The 18,879-nt window shown below is 46.0% G+C and overlaps 1 protein-coding gene across 1 annotated transcript in view; it reads right to left on the reverse strand.

Annotated features, from left to right (window-relative positions):
- The window catches only part of DKKL1 (dickkopf like acrosomal protein 1), a 29,565-nt gene extending 18,829 nt beyond the window's left edge, over positions 1–10,736 (reverse strand). The window contains exons 1-3 of the mRNA XM_060256405.1: positions 10,549–10,736; positions 7,890–8,021; positions 4,486–4,578 (exon numbers count right to left, since the gene is read on the reverse strand). Coding sequence (XP_060112388.1) covers positions 4,486–4,578; positions 7,890–8,021; positions 10,549–10,680 — 357 coding nt within the window. The 5' untranslated portion in view covers positions 10,681–10,736. The remainder of the gene's footprint in view (positions 1–4,485; positions 4,579–7,889; positions 8,022–10,548) is intronic.
- Positions 10,737–18,879: the final 8,143 nt, after the last annotated feature.

Raw genomic sequence — 18,879 nt, forward strand, 5'->3', positions numbered from 1 at the left:
GAGACAGTGCTTTTATCCACCAAAAACCTCCCGTTGCCTCAGACCTCTCGAAAACTGGCCTACAAGTTCCTGGGACCCTTCAAAATCAAGAGGGTGATTAATAAAGTGACAGTAGAACTTGATCTGCCCAAACTGTTCAGTAAAATACACCCTGTTTTCCATTGCAGTCTTATCCGTCAGAATCCGGGTGGTTCGAGGTGGCATCCCTGGAGCCCGGAGCCGGAGCCTATTCTGGTGAAGGGTCAGAAACACCACGAAGTGAAGGAAATCCTCTATGCTAAAATCCAACAGGGGGTCCTGCACTACCTAGTCCGCTGGCGCTACTTCCCGCCCAGCTGTGACGAGTGGGTGAAATCCTCTGACCTCAAGGCTCCTCAACTACTCAAGCAATTTTACCTACTGCACCCAGATAAACCCCGAGCAAGAGCTTAGGGAGGGGCAGTATGTCAGGCTGTGTCTCATTGAAGTTACCTGTGCTTACTGAATTTATTATTTACTGCTCACTAACATTACTGCTAAATAAATCCACTTGCTACTAACCCAGGTACTCTGCATAATAAAGGAGGGGGGAGTGGGAATAGACGAGGATGGAAGTTACCAAGGATCTAAAGGCCAGCACGGCCTTTGAAGTGCAGAATGCTCAGCTCACCATCCTGGCGCCTCCCGAGCCGAGCAAGGACATTGCCAGGAGGGAAAGATAAGCGGGAGTGTGAAAAGTGTTACTTGCAGAGACCAACTGTAGTTTTATTATGGGAAATAGTTTAAAGCCCAAATTCTTTGAAGTGTATTCATAAATGCCTATGGTTCAAGCTATCTGTTATCAGTTCCAATGAATCTGTAGATGGAGTAACATTGTAGCTATCAATAAATGCAACTTAGTTTTTAATAAAGACAAGTCTGCTCATTTTGAAACTTCAATAAACCCTTTGCTGACAACAACTGGATATATTAGGAGTTGAACCTGGGAACTTCTGTTTTCAAACCAAGTGTCTACCAGTGAGCTGTGGCAGCAACAAAAAGTGTCATCAAGTCACAGGGGACTTATGGAGACCCTGTAGGGTTGCCAGATCTGACTCAGAAAATATCAGGGGACTTTGGGGGTGGAGCCAGGAGACTTTGGGGATGCAGCCAGGATTAAGACTATGGCAAACATGATTGAAGGGAGTTCTGGCCATTACATTTAAAAGGATTGCGCTCTTTTTAGATGCCTTCCTTTCATTGGCGATAATGAAAGATAGGAGCACCTTTTGAGGCTCATAGAATTGGACCTCCTGGTCCAATCTCTTTCAGACTTGAGGGGCGAGGGTTTAAGAAGAGGCACCAGATGCTATGCTGAAAATTTGGTGCCTCTACTTCAAAAAACAGCCCCCAGTGCCCCAGATACCCACGGATTGATTCTCCATTATACCCTATGGGGTACAGTCTCTGTAGGGTATAATGGAGTGCCCAGCAGACATTCAACCCCCATCCCTGCTTTCTGATAACCCTGAAACAGGGGGGCAAGGGCCTCCAAACCAAGGAATCCCCTGCCCCCTACTGGGGATTGGCAACCCTATGACACTGTAGGGTTTTCAAGGCAAGAGATGGACAGAGATGGCTTGCTTCTGTGTAGCTACCCTAGACTTCCTCGATGGTCTCCCATCCAAATACTAAACAGTGCCAACTCTGCTTAGCTTCTGAGATCGGAAGACATCAGCCTAGTCAGAGGTAGGGTTGCCAGCTTTGAGTGGTTAAATACCTGGAGATTTGGGGAGTAGAACCTGGGGAGGGCAGGGTTTGGGAAGGGGAGGGACTTCAACAGGATACAAGGCTATAAAGTCCACCCTCCAAAGCATTTTCTCCAGAGGAACTGACATATATTACCTGGACATCAATTGTAATAGCAGGCAATCTCCAGGTCCCACCTGGAGGCTGGCAGCCCTAGGCTGCTAGTGAGCCATTGCTCTGCTTGTAAATGCTGTACTGAAAATGAGTAGCATCCATATTGTTTCAATCCCCTGGGAGGGGAATTATTACAGATCCCTCCTCCTCAAGGTTTCATTTTTCAGGGGAATGACTTTTATTTCAAGATAGAGAGGAACTATGCCCCCCTTTTTTGTAAGATCCCCCTGTAAACCATAACAGGAAGTATCTCAGAAACCAGAACAATTCTCCCTGGCCCCAGACAAGTTAAGCCTCTCCCTGGTTTACATCTTCCGCCAGAAGAAAAAGAAGTGACGTTTTCGTGGGATGTACTTCTGCTGAGGGGGGGCAGAGAGGATTTTCTTCTTGATGGGGCGAGGGGCTGTTAAAAGCCCATTCCGAATGGCCAGCAGCCTGTGTTTCCTATCACTGATGGGCTTTTCCTTGGCCCAGCTGCTGTCCGTCATCTGCTCGCTTTTGAGGCTGTGAGGGAATCGGAAGATCAGAAAGGTCAGCCTAGGCCTAGGCTGGGGGGGACTCTCCGTGAAGAACCTGACTCCATCAATCTGCCTGTCTGCCTCAGGGTCTGTTTCTTTCTGACTAGCCACTGGCTTGGGATCCTGGAAAGACATGGATCAAAAGGGATAATGATGATGATAACAACAACAATAACAACAATAATAATAATAATATGGCACTGTGCATAAAATATCCAGGAAATCCTAAGTTTGTCTGGCAGCCAGAAATTCAAGCTCTTTTTTAGCATTATGCACCACTAGGTGGCAAGCTAGACTTGTTTTTAAGGCACAAGATGTTTGAGAGAGGGTTTGCAATTGTTTGCCTCCGCCTCACAACCCTGGTATTCCTTGGAGGTCGCCCATCCAAATACTAGCCAAGGCCGACCTTACTTAGTTTTTGAGATCTGACGAGATTGGCCTAGCCTGGGCTATCCAGGTCACAGGGCACCAAAAGGCTAATATCACCACAGTGATCTGTGTGGATCGGTGGAAAACGTATGCTCAGAGTTGGAAGGGAAGGAATGGTCCAAGATTCTGGTTCCTGCCTTCTAGGACTGGGGATGTGTGCCATAAAAAAGGGGGATTGGAAAATCATGGGAGAAGGAAAGAAGAATCAGGGGGTTTGGGGTGGGGGGAGAGAATGAAGCTCTTCTGTTCTTTTTTTTTATTGACTGCTTTTTAACAAGATTAAGCATAGACAAGTCTAACAAGAGCTGTCAGGCATAATAGCTAGATGGAATTTCTGTTTACTGCCTTTGGAACAAGTTTCATTAACTGCACCTCTTGGCTGGTTGCCCTCATTATGATAGTCATTGATCAACATCACTTCCAGTGTACCCAATGCTGACCTCTAGATGAGCTGGCTGTGCCATGGTGTTCCCAGGGCTCCACCAAGAGAGCAGCCTTTGTGTCCCCAACAGATTGGCCAAAGGTAGCTGCCCCACTCCTCCCCACCTTATTTAGGGTTGCTAAGTCTGATTCAGCAAATATGTGAGGACTTGGGGGTGGAGCCAGGACCAAGGTTGTGACAAGCACAACTGAACTCCAAAGGGAGTTCTGGCCATCATGTTTAAAGGGATCACATTCCGTTTAAATGCCTTCCTTCCACTGAAAATAATGGAAGATGGGGGCACATTCTTTTGGGGCTCACAGAATTGGACCCCCTAGTCCAATCTTTTTGAAACTTGGGGAGTGGTTGAGGAGAGGCACGGATGCTATGCTGAAAATTTGGTGCCTCTACCTCAGAGAGCAGCCTCTCCCCACCCGCCCGAGCCCCAGATACCCACAGATAGATTCTTCCTTATGGGGACTGGTCTCTATAGGGTATAATGGAGTGCTCCATGGATATTCCCCCCTCCCCCCACTTTTTGATAACCCTGAAGAGGGGGATGGCCTCCAAACCAGGGGATCTCCTGCCTCCAACTGGGGATTATAACACTGCCTCTATGAAGATGGGGCAGATGACAAGGGAATAGCATTGGCTTCATGCTCTGTTTTCCGGTTCCTCTGGAAGGCTTCTGGCTGGGCTCTGTTGGAAGTGGGATTTTGGACTACATGACCCAGGATAAATTCTTCTTATATTGCCAAGAGTTCCCTGCAGGGAAGAGGAAACAACATCTATGGGTGACTGCAAGAAAAAACAGGGATCTTCCTGAGCCCTTTGGGAAGAACTGACAGTCTAGTAAGAGTTATGTGCCTTTTGCAGCTGTTAGTCCTGAGATATGTCCCATGACACTTTAGGAACATCTAGCCCAGCCTGCAGCTCATTGGGACTGAATGTCCTTGTTAGGGTTTGACTTCATGTTCCATTCCTCAAGAAGGCATATATGTTCTTGCACTGTTCCCTGGGAAGCATGGACAGGTGCATCTTGGGAACACTGCCCCCGCAAGCCCGTTGCCTAAAATGGCAGGGCTGTTCACAGTTTGGTGCTCTAGCTTGGCCCTCGAACATGCCTGCAAACTGACTCCAGCCTACAGACTCTCTCCCTCTCCTCACACACAGCCAAATCAGGTCATACACACAGACATCCTAAAACTGGTTGGTGTGTATGTGTGGCATACTAACCTGCTTCTCCTCCTCTGGAGGGGTATCTCCCTGTTCAATAGAAGTCACCGTTTTCTCTGAAAAGATCATCTCGCCTGTATGGTTGTCAGTCACCTGTGTGTATGGACAAAAGAACAGGGCTTCAAAAACTCTTCCCTGTGGGGTCAAAGCTCCAACCGGCTATGGGAGCATTTTACTTCCTTTCCCTTACAGTGAGTTCTCTGTTTACACCAGGTTTACATTAACACTGTTCCTCTAGCCAGTTTGGCATAGCGGTTAAGTATGTGGACTCTAATCTGGGAGAACCAGGTTTGATTTCCCCACTTCTCCACATGCACCTGCTGGTATGACCTTGGATCAGTGAGAGTCCTCTCAGAGCTGCTCCTTCAAGAGCAGTTCTCTCAGAGCCCTCTCAGCCCCACCTACCTCAGGGTGTCTGTTATGAGGAAGGGAAGGGAAAGGATATTGTAAGCCATTCTGAGACTCCAAGTAAAGGGTGGGGTATAAATTCTTCTCTTCTCTCAATCTTCTGATGGTGTTTTTTTCCCCCTAAGCAACCCAAGGAACCCATGTTAGTTCATGGACTTGAATATATTCCCTCAGCAGTGCAGCGTGGTGCCTCAACCAAGAATTGGTTGGCTGCTGTGTGAGACAAGATGCTGGGCTAGATGGACCAGTCTTCCAATCTAGCAGGATTCTTCTTATGTTCTTAAGAAGGGATTTTATTCAGGTTGCCAGTTGTTTAAATAGCTTAAAATAAAGAATTATAAAAAAAGAAGGGGTTTTATGTGTCCATCAGACTGCTGTCTGGGCATTTCAATAATGCATAAATAAAGTGTTGCTGAGGGGTTGCTTGAAGAGTGGGAAGAACAGGCAGACAGACAGATTAATGTAACAGAAGCAGGCCTCATTTTGGGCTGGAGATCACAGGAGTGGAGCTCCAGAACCTCTAAATTTGATTGTGTGCACTTCCTTCCTTCCTTCCTTGCTTCCTTGCTTCCTTCCCCCATAAAACACTTGCTTCTGGGTTCCATTGTTCAAACCCCCTGTGAGAACTCTATGATTTGACAAACTTTCTAATATTTTTCCCCACAAAAAATGAGAAAGTAACCAAAACATATAAAGCAGACAGATGGAAATCTTCATCATACCACCGTGACCACATAGGAGAAGAATTTAAGAAGTATGATGGGAGTAAGGTTTTAGTATGACAATTATAATTCAAGAAGCATTTTAAGGTAGATGCTGAGCTGATATAATTCAGTACACCTTCTGGTGATGTCAGGGGTATACGCAAATGAGTTTGTGGTAATGAGCTCTGGCACCTCTTTTTCTACTAAATGACCCCTGAGCAGAAGAATTATTGTGGGGAAACATGTATTATTCATTTCTATGTTTCCCTAATAGGGTCCTAAGGCTGCGAACGTCAAAACATTTGAACATTCAAACAGCATTTAAAATAATATATAAAATAATTCAATAAAAATACACAATACCAAAACCAAAACCAGAGAAGGAAGGCCAGTAGCAGTTATTTGCAGGATGCCAAACAAAACATAATTCTTCATCTGCTGACAGAAGAAAGTGACACAGGACCAGACAAACCTCTCTGGGGAGGGAGTTCCAGTGTTTGGGTGCCACCCCAAGAAAGCCTCTCTTGAGTTGCTGCCTATCTAGCCTCAGATTTGGGGGGGGGGGGGCGTGGAGCGGAAGCAGTGCCTCTAAAGATGACTGTAGTAGACTGGTAGGTTCATAAGGGAGAAAACAGCCTTTCAGGTACACTGGCCCCAAGCCCTACAGAGATATAAATATATATTTCTCCAACCCAAGACAACAGAAAGAAGAGATTGGATTTATACCTTGCCCTTCACTTGGAGTTTCAGAGCAGCTTATAGTCTCCTTTCCCTTCCTCTCCCCACAACAGGCACCCTGTGAGGCTGAGAGAGCTCTGAGAGAACTGCTCTTGAGAGAACAGCTCTGAGAGAACTGTGGCTGACCCAAGGTCACCCAGCTGCTGCATGTGGAGGGGTACGGAATCAAACCCATTGCTTTTAACCACTACACCAAACTGGATTTTAAGGTTTGGCTTAATCACTGATTAAACATATGCACTATGTACTTTTTAAATACAGCATCGAAACATGCTCATCCATCTGTCATTAAATAAAACCTGTTGAGCCAATGGTAACATTCCAAACATAATCAGTTCATGAGGCAAGAATTACAAACCAACCATTCCCAAATCCATGCAAGTCTTAAAGGCATCTTAATATATGCAGAACTGCCAGGCCACATTTCAATCCCACATGTGGGCAGGATATCACTCTTCAAAGTGCATTCAAGAAGAATCATTCAGATCTTCTTCACCTGCAAAATAATTTTGTTTGGCATACCTCATAAAGTGCAATTCAACTTTAAAGTAGGGACATCCAAACTACAATCTATGGACCACTGCCACCCCACAGACCCTTTTCACCGGGCATTCAGGAACTGCCAGGTGTTCAGGTCAGCTTTGTGCCTTTGATGCCATGCTCAGAAGAGAACACAGGCAAGCCCGAATTCATGTGGAGCCAGCACCAAGCATAACTATAAAGGAGAGACTTTATCTCCCTCTATGGGTCATATAGTGGCTGGGGCACAGAAATGGAACAGACCAAGGGTGGCCAAACTGTGGCTCGGGAGCCACATGTGGCTCTGTCACACATCTTGTGTTGCTCTTGAAGCCCCCACCACCCTGTCAGCCAGCTTGGAGAAGGCATTTCTCTCTTTAGATCACTTCTCCAAGCCAAGCCAGCCAGCAGCTTGGAGAATGCATTTAAAGTTGCTTTCTTTCCACCTTCCTTCCTTCCTTCCTTCCTTCCTTCCTTCCTTCCTTCCTTCCTTCCTTCCTTCCTTCCTTCCTTCCTTCCTTCCTTCCTTCCTTCCTTCCTTCCTTCCTTCCTTCCTTCCTTCCTATCTTGCAACTCTCAAACATCTGACATCTATTCTATGTGGCTCTTACACTAAGCAAATTTGCCCACCCCTGGGACAGACTCCACTTCCAAGCCTACCAAATGGTTTAGATCACTTCTTCAAGCCAAGCCAGCCAGCAGCTTGGAGAATGCATTTAAAGTTGCTTTCTTTCCACCTTCCTTCCTGTCTTGCAACTCTCAAACATCTGACATTTATTCTATGTGGCTCTTACACTAAGCAAGTTTGGCTACCCCGGGACAGACCCTGCTTCCTAGCCTACCAAATGGCTTGCTGGCAAAAGATCTCAAGTAGTGGGTGGAAAGCTATTTGTCTGCCTGAGACCTAGGAGAGAGCCAACTGGAGTGGCTGATCCTGGTAGGCCAAAGCCACAAGTCAATGCAAGGCAGCTTCACACATTCATATAGTTAAAAGAACTGACATGCTGCAGTTTTCCCCCCCAACAGCTCACTCACCTTGTTGATTACATGACGGCTATACAGAGTGGCATTCCCCATTTTCCGCTGCTTTTCCTCCTCGTTGTGATAGTTGGGGGGCAGCTTGCTGATGTCCACCGTACTGTCAAACTGCTCATTGGCCAGGGCTTCCTACAGCAACAAAGATGGGAACATCAGCCTGTTCCTAAGAGCTCTGAAGGTTCAGACCAGACACCAGAGATCCATCTAGTCCAGCATTCTGTCTTCAGGGCGGACCTCTCAGAATGCTGTTTCCAGAAGGTCACATGGTTGGGATGACAATGACATCCACAACAAGCACAGGGCAGGTTTCATATGGCTTTTTATTCCTGGCTGGCCTGAAATCGTTTTGTTGGTATTTCTGTGTCTGTGCATCACTCCTCCCAGAATTGCATGCTCGTGCTTGAATTAATAAAACGGGAAGTTTGTGCAATTGACCTGTATGTTTCCCGAGTTTTATGCAATCTGTTCAGAAGAACTTGGAACATGGGAAAATGTGCATTTGGGTTCTTGTAAGTATCCAGGAGATGGGCATTTCTTATCTGGGGAAGGGGGTTACAGAAGGTTGATTAATATGCATTCAGAGTACTTATATTTGCATATTAATAAAAAAAATTCAGAGCTTTTTTTTGTTGTTTTTTAAACAGGAACGCACAGGAACGCAGTTCCGGCAGGCTTAGGGTCAGGGGGTGTGGCCTAATATGCAAACGAGTTCCTGCTGAACATTTTTTTCTGCTAAAAAGCCCTGTGTGAAACAATGGTGACATCAGGGGATGTGGCCTAATATGACAGTGAGTTCCTGCTGGGCTTTTTCTACAAATAAAGTCCTGCAAAAAAACATTTTGAAGGGGGGAAGAGCATACTTTCTTTTTTAGACAATGCATGTACATGTCACAGTGGGTACCACCTTAGGAAAAGTATTTCCTCCTACGCGAGTGAGTCAACAGGAATGCCTCTTCTAAGATGGCACTTAATACCTACATAGTGCCAGATTGGTGTAGTGGTTAAGTGTGTGGACTCTTATCTGGGAGAACCAGGTTTGATTCCCCACTTCTTCACTTGCCGCTGTTGAAATAGCCTTGGGTCAGCCATAGCTCACACAGAGTTGTCCTTGAAGGGCAGCTTCTGTGAGAGCTCTCTCAGCCCCACCCACCTCACAGGCAGTTCCCTCCATCTCACACATTTTTGTCTTAGCTCAGGAAAAATAGCCCCAGAGCACAATAATTTATGCAGTAGCTCACAACTTTAATGCCAGTAGTTCACAAAATAGAATTTTTGCTCACAAGACTCTGCAGCTTAGAGGGAACATTGCTCACAGGGTGTCTGTTGTGGGGGAGGAAGGTAAAGGAGAATGTGAGTCGCTTTGAGACTCTGCGATTCAGAGTGGAGGGCAGGATATAAATCCAATATCTTATTCTATTTTAAAGAGCTTTAAAAAAAAAAGGTGTTGACGGATTAACTGATAGCAACTTTTCTGTTGATCAGGAAGTCATCAATGGATCCATCCACCAAAGCATGCAGGTCTAATTTTAAAACAGTTCAAGACTAATACACATTTGGGGAGCAGCCACTGAAGGTGCCTCTATATGTAATTATGCAGTCATAATGTCCTGCATGGACAATTTCACAGAGCTTCCTCAATTGATTTTAGAGCTCATGACAGAACATAGCAATTGAGGATCTCTCTCAGGTTTGTTTAGCCCATGTCACTGAACAATCTGGACTCAGAAATCCTTAAAACATAAGAACATAAGAGAAGCCATGTTGGACCAGGCCAATGGCCCATCCAGTCCAACACTCTGTATCACACAGTGGCCAAAATACACACACACACACACACACACACACACTGTGGCTAATAGCCACTGATGGACCTCTGCTCCATATTTTTATCCAATCTCCTCTTGATAAGAACATAAAGAATTCTCAGCACTGTCGGACAATATACAGCCCCAGGTTGTCTCATGGGAAGTCGGGAGTGGTTACACAACTTTTACAGCCAATATGATTTTTGGAGCATGTCATACCCCAAGGAAGACAGGCTCCAGCTAAGTTAAAATCTGGAAACAGCAAACACCACCCCGCAAAGACCTGCAAGAAATGTGTGTGTGTGTGTGTTATCCTCTGCAATGTTATCATTCCAGTTTAATTACAGTCACTGCGGGGGGAGATGTCCTCAAATCTAGAATTTGGAAGCCTTGGGAAGCCTTCATTGGCATCTGAAATGAAGGTGCTGCAAGATGAGAGGTTTGTGAACAGCTGAGGAACAAACCTTCTTTCCTGAAATCTTAAAAAAAAATTGTTTGGTTTTGAGTTCCTAAGAACAGAGTGCTAGAAAACATATCCGTTCCCAGAGCAATGATAAGAACAGCGTATGTGCCAAAACACAGATTTGTGTGCTGTGCAGTATAAACAGGCCAGGGAGAAAGGGACAAGAAAGAGATTGGAAGAAAGATGCTGATGCGGAGGATGTGGAGAAGTTCAGAAAGAGATGTTAGCTATGACACTCATCTGCCAGATGTAGCTCTTATTGTAAGGATCCTCCCTTGTTTGAAAGGACTGTAGCATGCCTCCCCCCAGCACTGGAACATTCCTTTTATTCAGGGACAGATTTTATTTGGCCACCTAGACCCTCTCTTCTGCCCTCCTCATGACTTACCTGGTTTTGCTCCATGAGGTTGCTGAAAGCCCGGAATATTCCCTCAGCACTGAAGGGCAGGAAGGCAGCAGATGCAATCCCTCCCTGCATCAGAGGCATCAGGCACCATAACCCCCATACCAGCGGCAGCATCCTGGCCCGGTCACTGCTTCTCTGGCTCCTGAACTGCACAAAGGCAGAAGGGAGATCAGACAGAAGACTGATAGCCAGCAGGGGCGGGGCCTCCTCTCATCCCTTCCTGCTGCTCAGATATTGCTCTCCCCTACACACACAAACGTCCCCCTCTGTCCCTTTCGTAGCCCCACTGTGCATCTACCAACACAAGTGCTGAAAGGAGAGGCACAGGGCCAAACCCTGTCAAGGAATCACAACTCCAAGAGGCTTTCTTCCCTAATCCCAGCTGCTGACCAAGGTCATCCTCCACTACAGCCCCCTTCTCAGTGACCCCCTTTTGTTCACCCTCCCCCCACACTTCTATCACAGCTCTCCCTTTATACCTTCTCCTCACTGACTCGTCTGTTAATGTCCCAGGATTCTAAGTGGTCAGTTTTTACCAAAGTGACGCTTTGAAAAGGATTCCGATTCCAGAACCTAGCAGCATCACTAGCCATCTGTTTCTCCACAAAGGCCACACTACTGGCCTGGGTTACCAATGTTCCCTCTAAGCTGTAGTCTTGTGAGTCAAAATTCTACTTTGTGAGCTACTAGCTTTAAAGTTGTGAGCTACTGCATAAGTTAGTGTACTCCGGGGTCAACCTTCCTAAGCTAAGACAAAAATGTGTGAGTTGGAGGTTAAAAATCTGTGAGCTAGCGCACACTAACTCAGCTTAGAGGGAACACTGCCAGGGATCACTTTTTCATAAGCCTCCCCCCAGTGCCAGTGTTCCCTCTACGTTGTGCATGTGAGTGGCTACTCATAAACACAGGAAGCCCTGCTCAGCACCAGTCTGCAGTCACACAGTGTCTTGCACTGCCCATTGCCCATTTTAAGATTACAGCAGACGGAGTTCTGTTCTGCTCAGGATGTGAACTGCTCTGCACAGTGTGTGTGCATGTGTGTGGGGGGGTGGGAATTAGAAAGAACATTGCAGTCCCCACCCTGTTCCAGAGGAAGGCATCGGCCCCCCTCCAGACTGACATATTGGGTCCCAGGTCAGACACCAGCCCTTCCACATGCTGAAGACTTCACACAAACTAGATCTGAGACAACCTCATGTGCAGCATCTGTTTTGAATACTTCTGAGGAATATAAGAAGTCAGACACCCCCGAGCATGTTCTTACCTTCACTCTTCACTAACTAGAGCTAGCCTTTGCCCCTAAGAGCAGTGTGTTGGTCTTTCAGGTCAGAAGGCTCTTGTGGCTTCCACAAAGGCAGGTTTCAGATCCGCTCCTCTCATTTGAGAAATAAACTCTTGTCTACCTCAATTTTTATTACTTGATGAACTAACACCTATGACAATGCAAGTTCCATAGAAAATATTCCTCAATGAGATTCTCCACTGGATCAAAGCAGAAGTCCATCTAGTCCAGCATCCTGTCTCACACAGTGGCCAACTGGCAACTCTAGAGCCAACAACAGGGCACGGAGGCTGAGGGCTTTCCCCCATGTTGCCTCCTGACACTGGTATTCAGGGGTTTACTGACTCCAAATGTGGAGGTTCCCCTCCGTCTGTCAAGCAGGCGGATTCAATGATGAGTCAAAGTTGATACAAAGACTATGTTTATTGATAGACCGCTACTTTGGCTCAAGCCTTGGCTTGAGAAGAATGAAACCAATACATTGATACACAAGTTTTAAGATACATTTAAAAGGGATTCCTACGGGTAGGGGAAGCAGGGGAGCTTTCACACATAGAGTATCAAAACTACATACATTCCCAGAGCGTTATCAGGCATTCGGCCTTGCATTGCCCAGATGGTGCTTCCTCCCACAGGAGGATTCATGAGAAGGTGCTGATTGCTTTGGTCTCTGTAATTAACAGCCGTAAAACAAAGAGGGGCCAGGAAAAGATAATAAATTAGCAGCATTTGGTTCTGTATGATCTTACGCGGGCCTGCTTGTGTCAGACCAGAAATCCATCAGTCATTGATTAGAATTAGCCATGATTGACACCGTCACCATGGCTAATAGCCACTGATAGACCTTTCCTCCATGTATCTTATCCCCTTTTAGAGCCATCTGTGCCTGTGGCCATCACTACACCCTCTGGCAGCAAATTCCACATTTGAAGCACTTGAGTAAAGAAGTATCTCATTTCGTACACCTTGAATTTATTGTCTAGTAACTTAATTGGATGCCTTCAAACTCTGCTATTTTGGGAGATAAAAAGTTCTCTATCCATTTTCTCTACCTGGTGCATAATTTTATAAGCCCATAGTGTGCTCCTTGTCCTCTTAACCATTTATTTTCTAAACTGTAAAATCATCCTGGTTGGCCTCATCTGTACTTTTCCCAGCTCTGCACTGTTCTTTTCAAGATATGATGCCCAGAACTGCACATGGGATTCTTCTAAAAGAGGCTGGCTGCCCCATAGATCTATCGAAAGGCATTATAATATTGGCTGTTTTATTTTCAGTCCGTTTCCTATAATCCCCAGGATACAACTGGCTTGTTTCATTCTTGTAGCACACTACCTTGACATTTCCGTTACAACACCAAGGTCTCTTTCCTTCACAGTCTCAACAAGTTCAGACCCCATTGGCTTTTTCTATTTCTATGAACAATTTTTCCACATTCCTCCCATTCAGTTGGCATCTATTGCACAGATGTTGTAAAAGAAGCAAACAGCCTGGACAGTTTCTGTGCCTTTGGCAGCCACATGAAATCCCTGGGTGAAGCTTTTGCAAGTCTGGGGATATGATTCCCAGTTAACATCTAGAGTATCAGGTTGCTGTTAAAAGCACAAGAGCAGGGGCCAATAAAAAAGCTGGTGACTCTAACAGTCTCTTGCGGAGGAGAGTGTTCAACAAATACGCTCTTAGCTCACGTGGGCTAATTGTTAGGTCCAAAATAAGCAGTTAGTGTCCTGAGACTGGGCTTTTAATGCATCCCAGGAGATTCTACAGCAGGGGTAGCCAAACTATGGCTTGGGAGTCACATGTGGCTCTTTCACACATATAATGTGGCTCTCACAGCCCCCATTGCCCCCTCGGCTGGCTTGGAGAAGGCATTTCTCTCTTTAAATCACTTCGCCAAGTCAGCCAGCAGCTTGGGGAATGCATTTAAAGTTAAAGTTACTTTCTTTCCACCTCCATCTCCCTCCCCATTTATTTTCTTTCCTTGCTGTCTTGCAGTTCTCAAAAATCTGACTTCATGTCTTGTGGTTCTCAAACATCTGATGTTTATTCTGTGTGGCTCTTTCATTAAGGAAGTCTGGTCACCCCAGTTCTACAGTGTACCAACATACTGCAACGCGCAGCTTAACATTTAAGCATTAAGCAGTTCCTGTGAATGAGCTCATGTCCGGGAAGTATGCACCATGGCAAAGGGCGCAGTTCTGCCATGTCACCATTAGATGGTGGTGTAAGATTTCACTGGAACTGGCAGGTGGTGTTGTGTTGAGCTAAGTCTGCATGTTTTTCTTGGGGAAGATTTGGCTGTGTGTGAAAAGCAGGTTAAATGCAGACGATATATTTGTTTGCTTCTAGAAGTGTTTCAGCACACAGCGGGTTTTGCAATATTCATTGGCCGCTGTTGCTCCACCCCTAGTTATTGGATTGCTCTAGGGTGTGAAGACCTTAGTTCTCTCTATCCCTCCAGGCACTGCTGCCCTGCTTTTGTCTCGACTTTCTGGTTCTTTATTTACAGATGCAGATAGTGGTATCGTTGGGAGATTCAGCAAAGCCATATGTACAGTTATGTACAGTTTAAATCCTCCACAATTATGTTGAATCTGCACATGCATTCTTTACTCCAGCGGATTTTGCTTTTTGTCATGGCGCCCACTGTGCTGGGAGATTTTGGGGGTTGAGCCTGAAGAGGAGGGGGGGGCCTGGTGAGGGACTTCAATGAGGTAAAAGGCCATACAGTCTACCTACCAAAGCAGCCATTTTCTCCAAGGGAATTGGCTGTAGTTTGGTGTAGTAGTTAAGTGCGTGGACTCTAATCTGGGAGAACTGGGTTTGACTCCTCACTCCTCCCATGCAACTGCTGGAGTGACCTTGGGTCAGTCATAACTCTGTCAGAAACTTCTCTCAAGAGCAGTTTTTGTCAGAGCTCTCTCAGTCCCACCTACCTCACAGGATGTCTATTGTGGGAAGAGGAAGGGAAAGGAGATTGTAAATTGAGACTCCACGTGACCAGTGGGGTATAAATCCAATCTCCTCTTCCTCTTCTTGAGATTAGTTGTAATAGCAGATCTCCAGCCACTATCTGGAGGTTGGCAACCCTGTCTGTATTGCAGGCATATGTGGATGTGTCTTAGTTAGGGTTATCAGCTTCAGGTTGGGAAATACATGGAGATTTTGGGGGTGGAGACTGAGGAGAGCAGGGTTTGGAGAGGGGAGGGATTTCAATGGGATATAATGCAATAGAGTCCACCTTCCAAAGTGGCCATTTTCTCCAAGTGAACTGATCTCTGTCACCTGGAGAGCAATTGTAATAGCGGGAGCTCTCCAGCCAGCACCTGGAAGTTGGCAATCCTAATTACACTAGGGTCTCAGCTGTGACCATTCTGCCTCAAATGGTTCTTCTAGACCTTTAGCCTCTTGACAGAGTCTAAACTTCATATGGCATTGCTCTTAGGTTTGCTGACACACACAAAAAACCTCACTGTATTAAGCTGTGTACCCAAGAGGCAAAGCCAAATTGGCCACTGAATCTTCCAGAACCTCTCAGCTACCTGTTCACATCAACCCACAAACCTGCCTTCTACCCAGTCAGAGGAAGTACAGAAAAAGTGGGGGAAACATCGGGTCTTTCTGGACTGATCATGGCTCCTCTGAATACAACTGCAGCATGGAGTATTTTCTTAGGTTCAGCTGATGCCTACTGCTTAGAAGACAGAGATATGCCCCTCATCATTCACACATTTGGGCCTACATGGTAACATGCTCTAAGGGAGGCTCTGCAAGCTCTGGCTCAAGCAGAATGCCCAATGAACAAGCAAGCACAGACAAATCTTAGTGCGTTCACATCTCACCCATTTGGAGGCATCTGGAAGGGCTGCCTATTTGTTAGCAGGACAAATTTAAAGCACAGCCTCATGCAGTTATACTCTTCTAAACCTGCTGGCTTCAGTGGACTTGGAAGGGTGTGACTCCATTTAGGAGTCACTGTTAATTTCTGGAATCCTAAATGACCTGTTTAAGGAGCATCTCCTCCCCTATGAATCATCCCCTGAGGCCTATCAAGGAAGCCCTGCTTTATTTTTATTTATTTATTTTGCAGATTTATATTCCACCCTTTCCTGTAAACGAGCTCAGGGCGGATAACAGCATGAATTAGATAACAATAAAAACCTACAATTAAAACGAAACACAATATAATAAAACCAAGAAACACATTATACCATAGGCAGCAAGGGCATATTACAGAATAAAAACAGTTATCGGCCTGAAAACATAATGATCACGGGGCAATAAATAAGTTAGAATCACAGCAGGTTGAATAAGCAGATGGAGTGAGGATGCCCGCTGCCTCAACCAAAGGCCCGGCAGAATAGTTCCGTCTTGCAAGTCCTATGAAATGGCAGTAAATCAGGTACGGCCTGGATCTCCATGGGAAGCTGATTGCACCAGATGGGGGCCAGGGCCGAAAAAGCCCTGGCTCTTGTTGAGGCAAGTCAAACATCCTTCAGGCCAGGGATAGTCAAAAGCAGGGATCATTTTGTAGAAAAATAGGTGGTGGAGCTCATTCAGCTGCAGCTGCACATACTATTCAATGGACAAGGAGGTGGAACTCTCAGAAGGAGGAAGAGGAACTCTCAGAAAGGGGCAGGAGCTGCGCTCCTGTGAGCTCCCACTGAATCTAAGGCCTGGTCAAAAGATGTTGCGTAGCTGATCTCAGCTGTCTCCAGGGCTCATATGGGGAAAGGCGGTCCCAAAGGTATGTCAGTCCCAGGCCATATAAGGCTTTAAATGTCAATACCAAAACCTTGAAACAGATCCAGTACTCGACTGGATTTGCCAATTGGTACAGCGCTGGCCAAATGCTTGCCATGTAAACATTTTACATTGAGGCTAAGGTTAACCACCCAGATTGTAATGTACTGAAGTCAGAGACATTCAGATGGCAACATGCTTTATTAGCAAGTACATCACAAAGACAACACAGCAGGGCCGGGTCCCCTGCTATATACATTTCCCGGAACAACCTTCTTCCTGGTCAGGTCCAATCCTGGCCAGTTAAACTTTCTGCCACTGATCATCATAGGCGGGCTGCGTTCATCCCTTCCAGGCACCGCCCACAGGTGCGCTGTGCTGTACTTTCCGGGATGAATGCCAGACACAACACAGATGGTGCAGGGTAGTCCAGTCTTGGAAGCTAAGCAGGGTTGGCTGTGATGGTCAGTATTTGGATGGGAGCCCACCAAGGAAGTCCTGGGTCACTATGCAAGGACAGGCAATGACAAACCACCTGTGAACACCTCTTGCTTTTATGCTTGCCATCTTGAAGCTGCTATTCAATGGAAAACTTTGTCTTATCCAGATAAATTTTTTAAAATGTTGTTTTGATCACTAAACACCGATTGTTTGTTGTTGTTACCCACTCTGAGCCCGCTTGTGGGGAGGGCAAGTTAAAAATGAAAAATATACATAAGTATAAATAAAACCCTCTAAGGGGTTACCATAAAGTCAGCTGTGACTTGATAGCATTTTACATCACCACCGAAGTTAACCCCTATGAAACAGGGTTGCCAACCTCCAGGTGAGACCTAGAGATCTCTTGATTACAGATGACTAAGATCAGTTCCCCTGGAGAAAATGGCTGCTTTGGAGGGTGGGCTCTACGGCAGGGGTGTCGAACTCATTTGTTATGAGGGCCAGATCTGACATAAATGAGACCTTGTTGGGCTGGGCCTGTCAGCAAAGGGTTCATTGAAGTCCCAAAAATGATCAAAGGTGACTTGGTTAAGAAACTAAGTTTCATTTATTGATTACAACAATGTTATTCTCTACATAAAACTATTGAAACTGATAACGTATAGTTTGAGCCATTGATATTTATGAATATACTTCAAAGACTGGGGCTTTAAATCACTTCTCATAATAAATCTACAGTCGTCCCCGCAATTGCTACTTTCACACGCCGCTTATCTTTCGCTAGGGATAGTTACATCCTCCCTCTTGGTGGTGTCCTTGCTCTCGCTTGGGAGGCACCAGGGCGGCTAGCCTGGTATTCTGCACTTCAAATGCTGGACTGCCCTTTGGTGTTCTGGCAACCTCCTTTCCCACCCCTCCTTCCTTTGCAGGGCGCAAGTGTTAGTAGGTTAGCATTTTATTAGGCATGAAGGTTAGTAAGCATGGATTAAGTACAATTCAAAAACATAACTGACTTCAATTGAACATTGCCTGACATACTGCCCCCCCTAAGCTCTTGCTCGGGGGGTTTCTGGGTGCAGTAGGTAAAATTGCTTGAGTAATTGAGGAGCACTGAGATCAGAGGATTTTACCCATTCGTCGCAGCTGGGCGGAAAGTAGTGCCAGCAGACTAAATAGTGTAAAATCCCCCTGTGCATTTTAGAGTCGAGGATCTCCTTCACTTCGTGATGTTTCTGGCCCTTCACCAGTATAGGTTCCGGCTCGGGGCTCCGAGGATGCCATTTCAAACCACCCGGATCCCGACGGATAAGACTGCAATGGAAAACAGGGTGTATTTTACTGAACAGTTTGGGCAAGTCCAATTCTACAGTCACTTTGTTGATCACTCTTTTTATCTTGAAGGGGCCCAGGAAGCGGTAAGCCAGCTTTCTTGAGGTCTGGGGCAACGGGAGGTTTTTAGTGGATAGGAATACAGTCTCTCCCTCCTTGAAGTCCCACCCCGGGCTGTGCTTTTTGTCAAATTGGGCTTTGTAGTCCTTTTTCGCTTCCTCTACGTTCTCTTGGATAATTTTCCAGGATTTTTCTAACTTCCCCCACCATTGTTGGCAGTCCTTGGAAAGAGGTTGGTCCCCGCCCCCCGGTAGAGAGGGGAAGGGCTTTCCCTCGTAGCCATGCACAGCTTAGACGGGGGACACCTTGGTGGAGCTATGGAGGCTGTTATTATATCCGTATTCAGCAAAGGGTAGCAGCTCCACCAGTTGGATTGCTGAAAGTTTATGTAGCACCGCAAGTATTGCTTTAAAAGCCCGTTCACCCGCTTGCTTTGACCGTCCATCTGCGGGTGGTAG

The sequence above is a fragment of the Heteronotia binoei genome, chromosome 15 (genome assembly GCF_032191835.1).
Source record: "Heteronotia binoei isolate CCM8104 ecotype False Entrance Well chromosome 15, APGP_CSIRO_Hbin_v1, whole genome shotgun sequence".
NCBI classification, from domain to species: domain Eukaryota; kingdom Metazoa; phylum Chordata; class Lepidosauria; order Squamata; family Gekkonidae; genus Heteronotia; species Heteronotia binoei.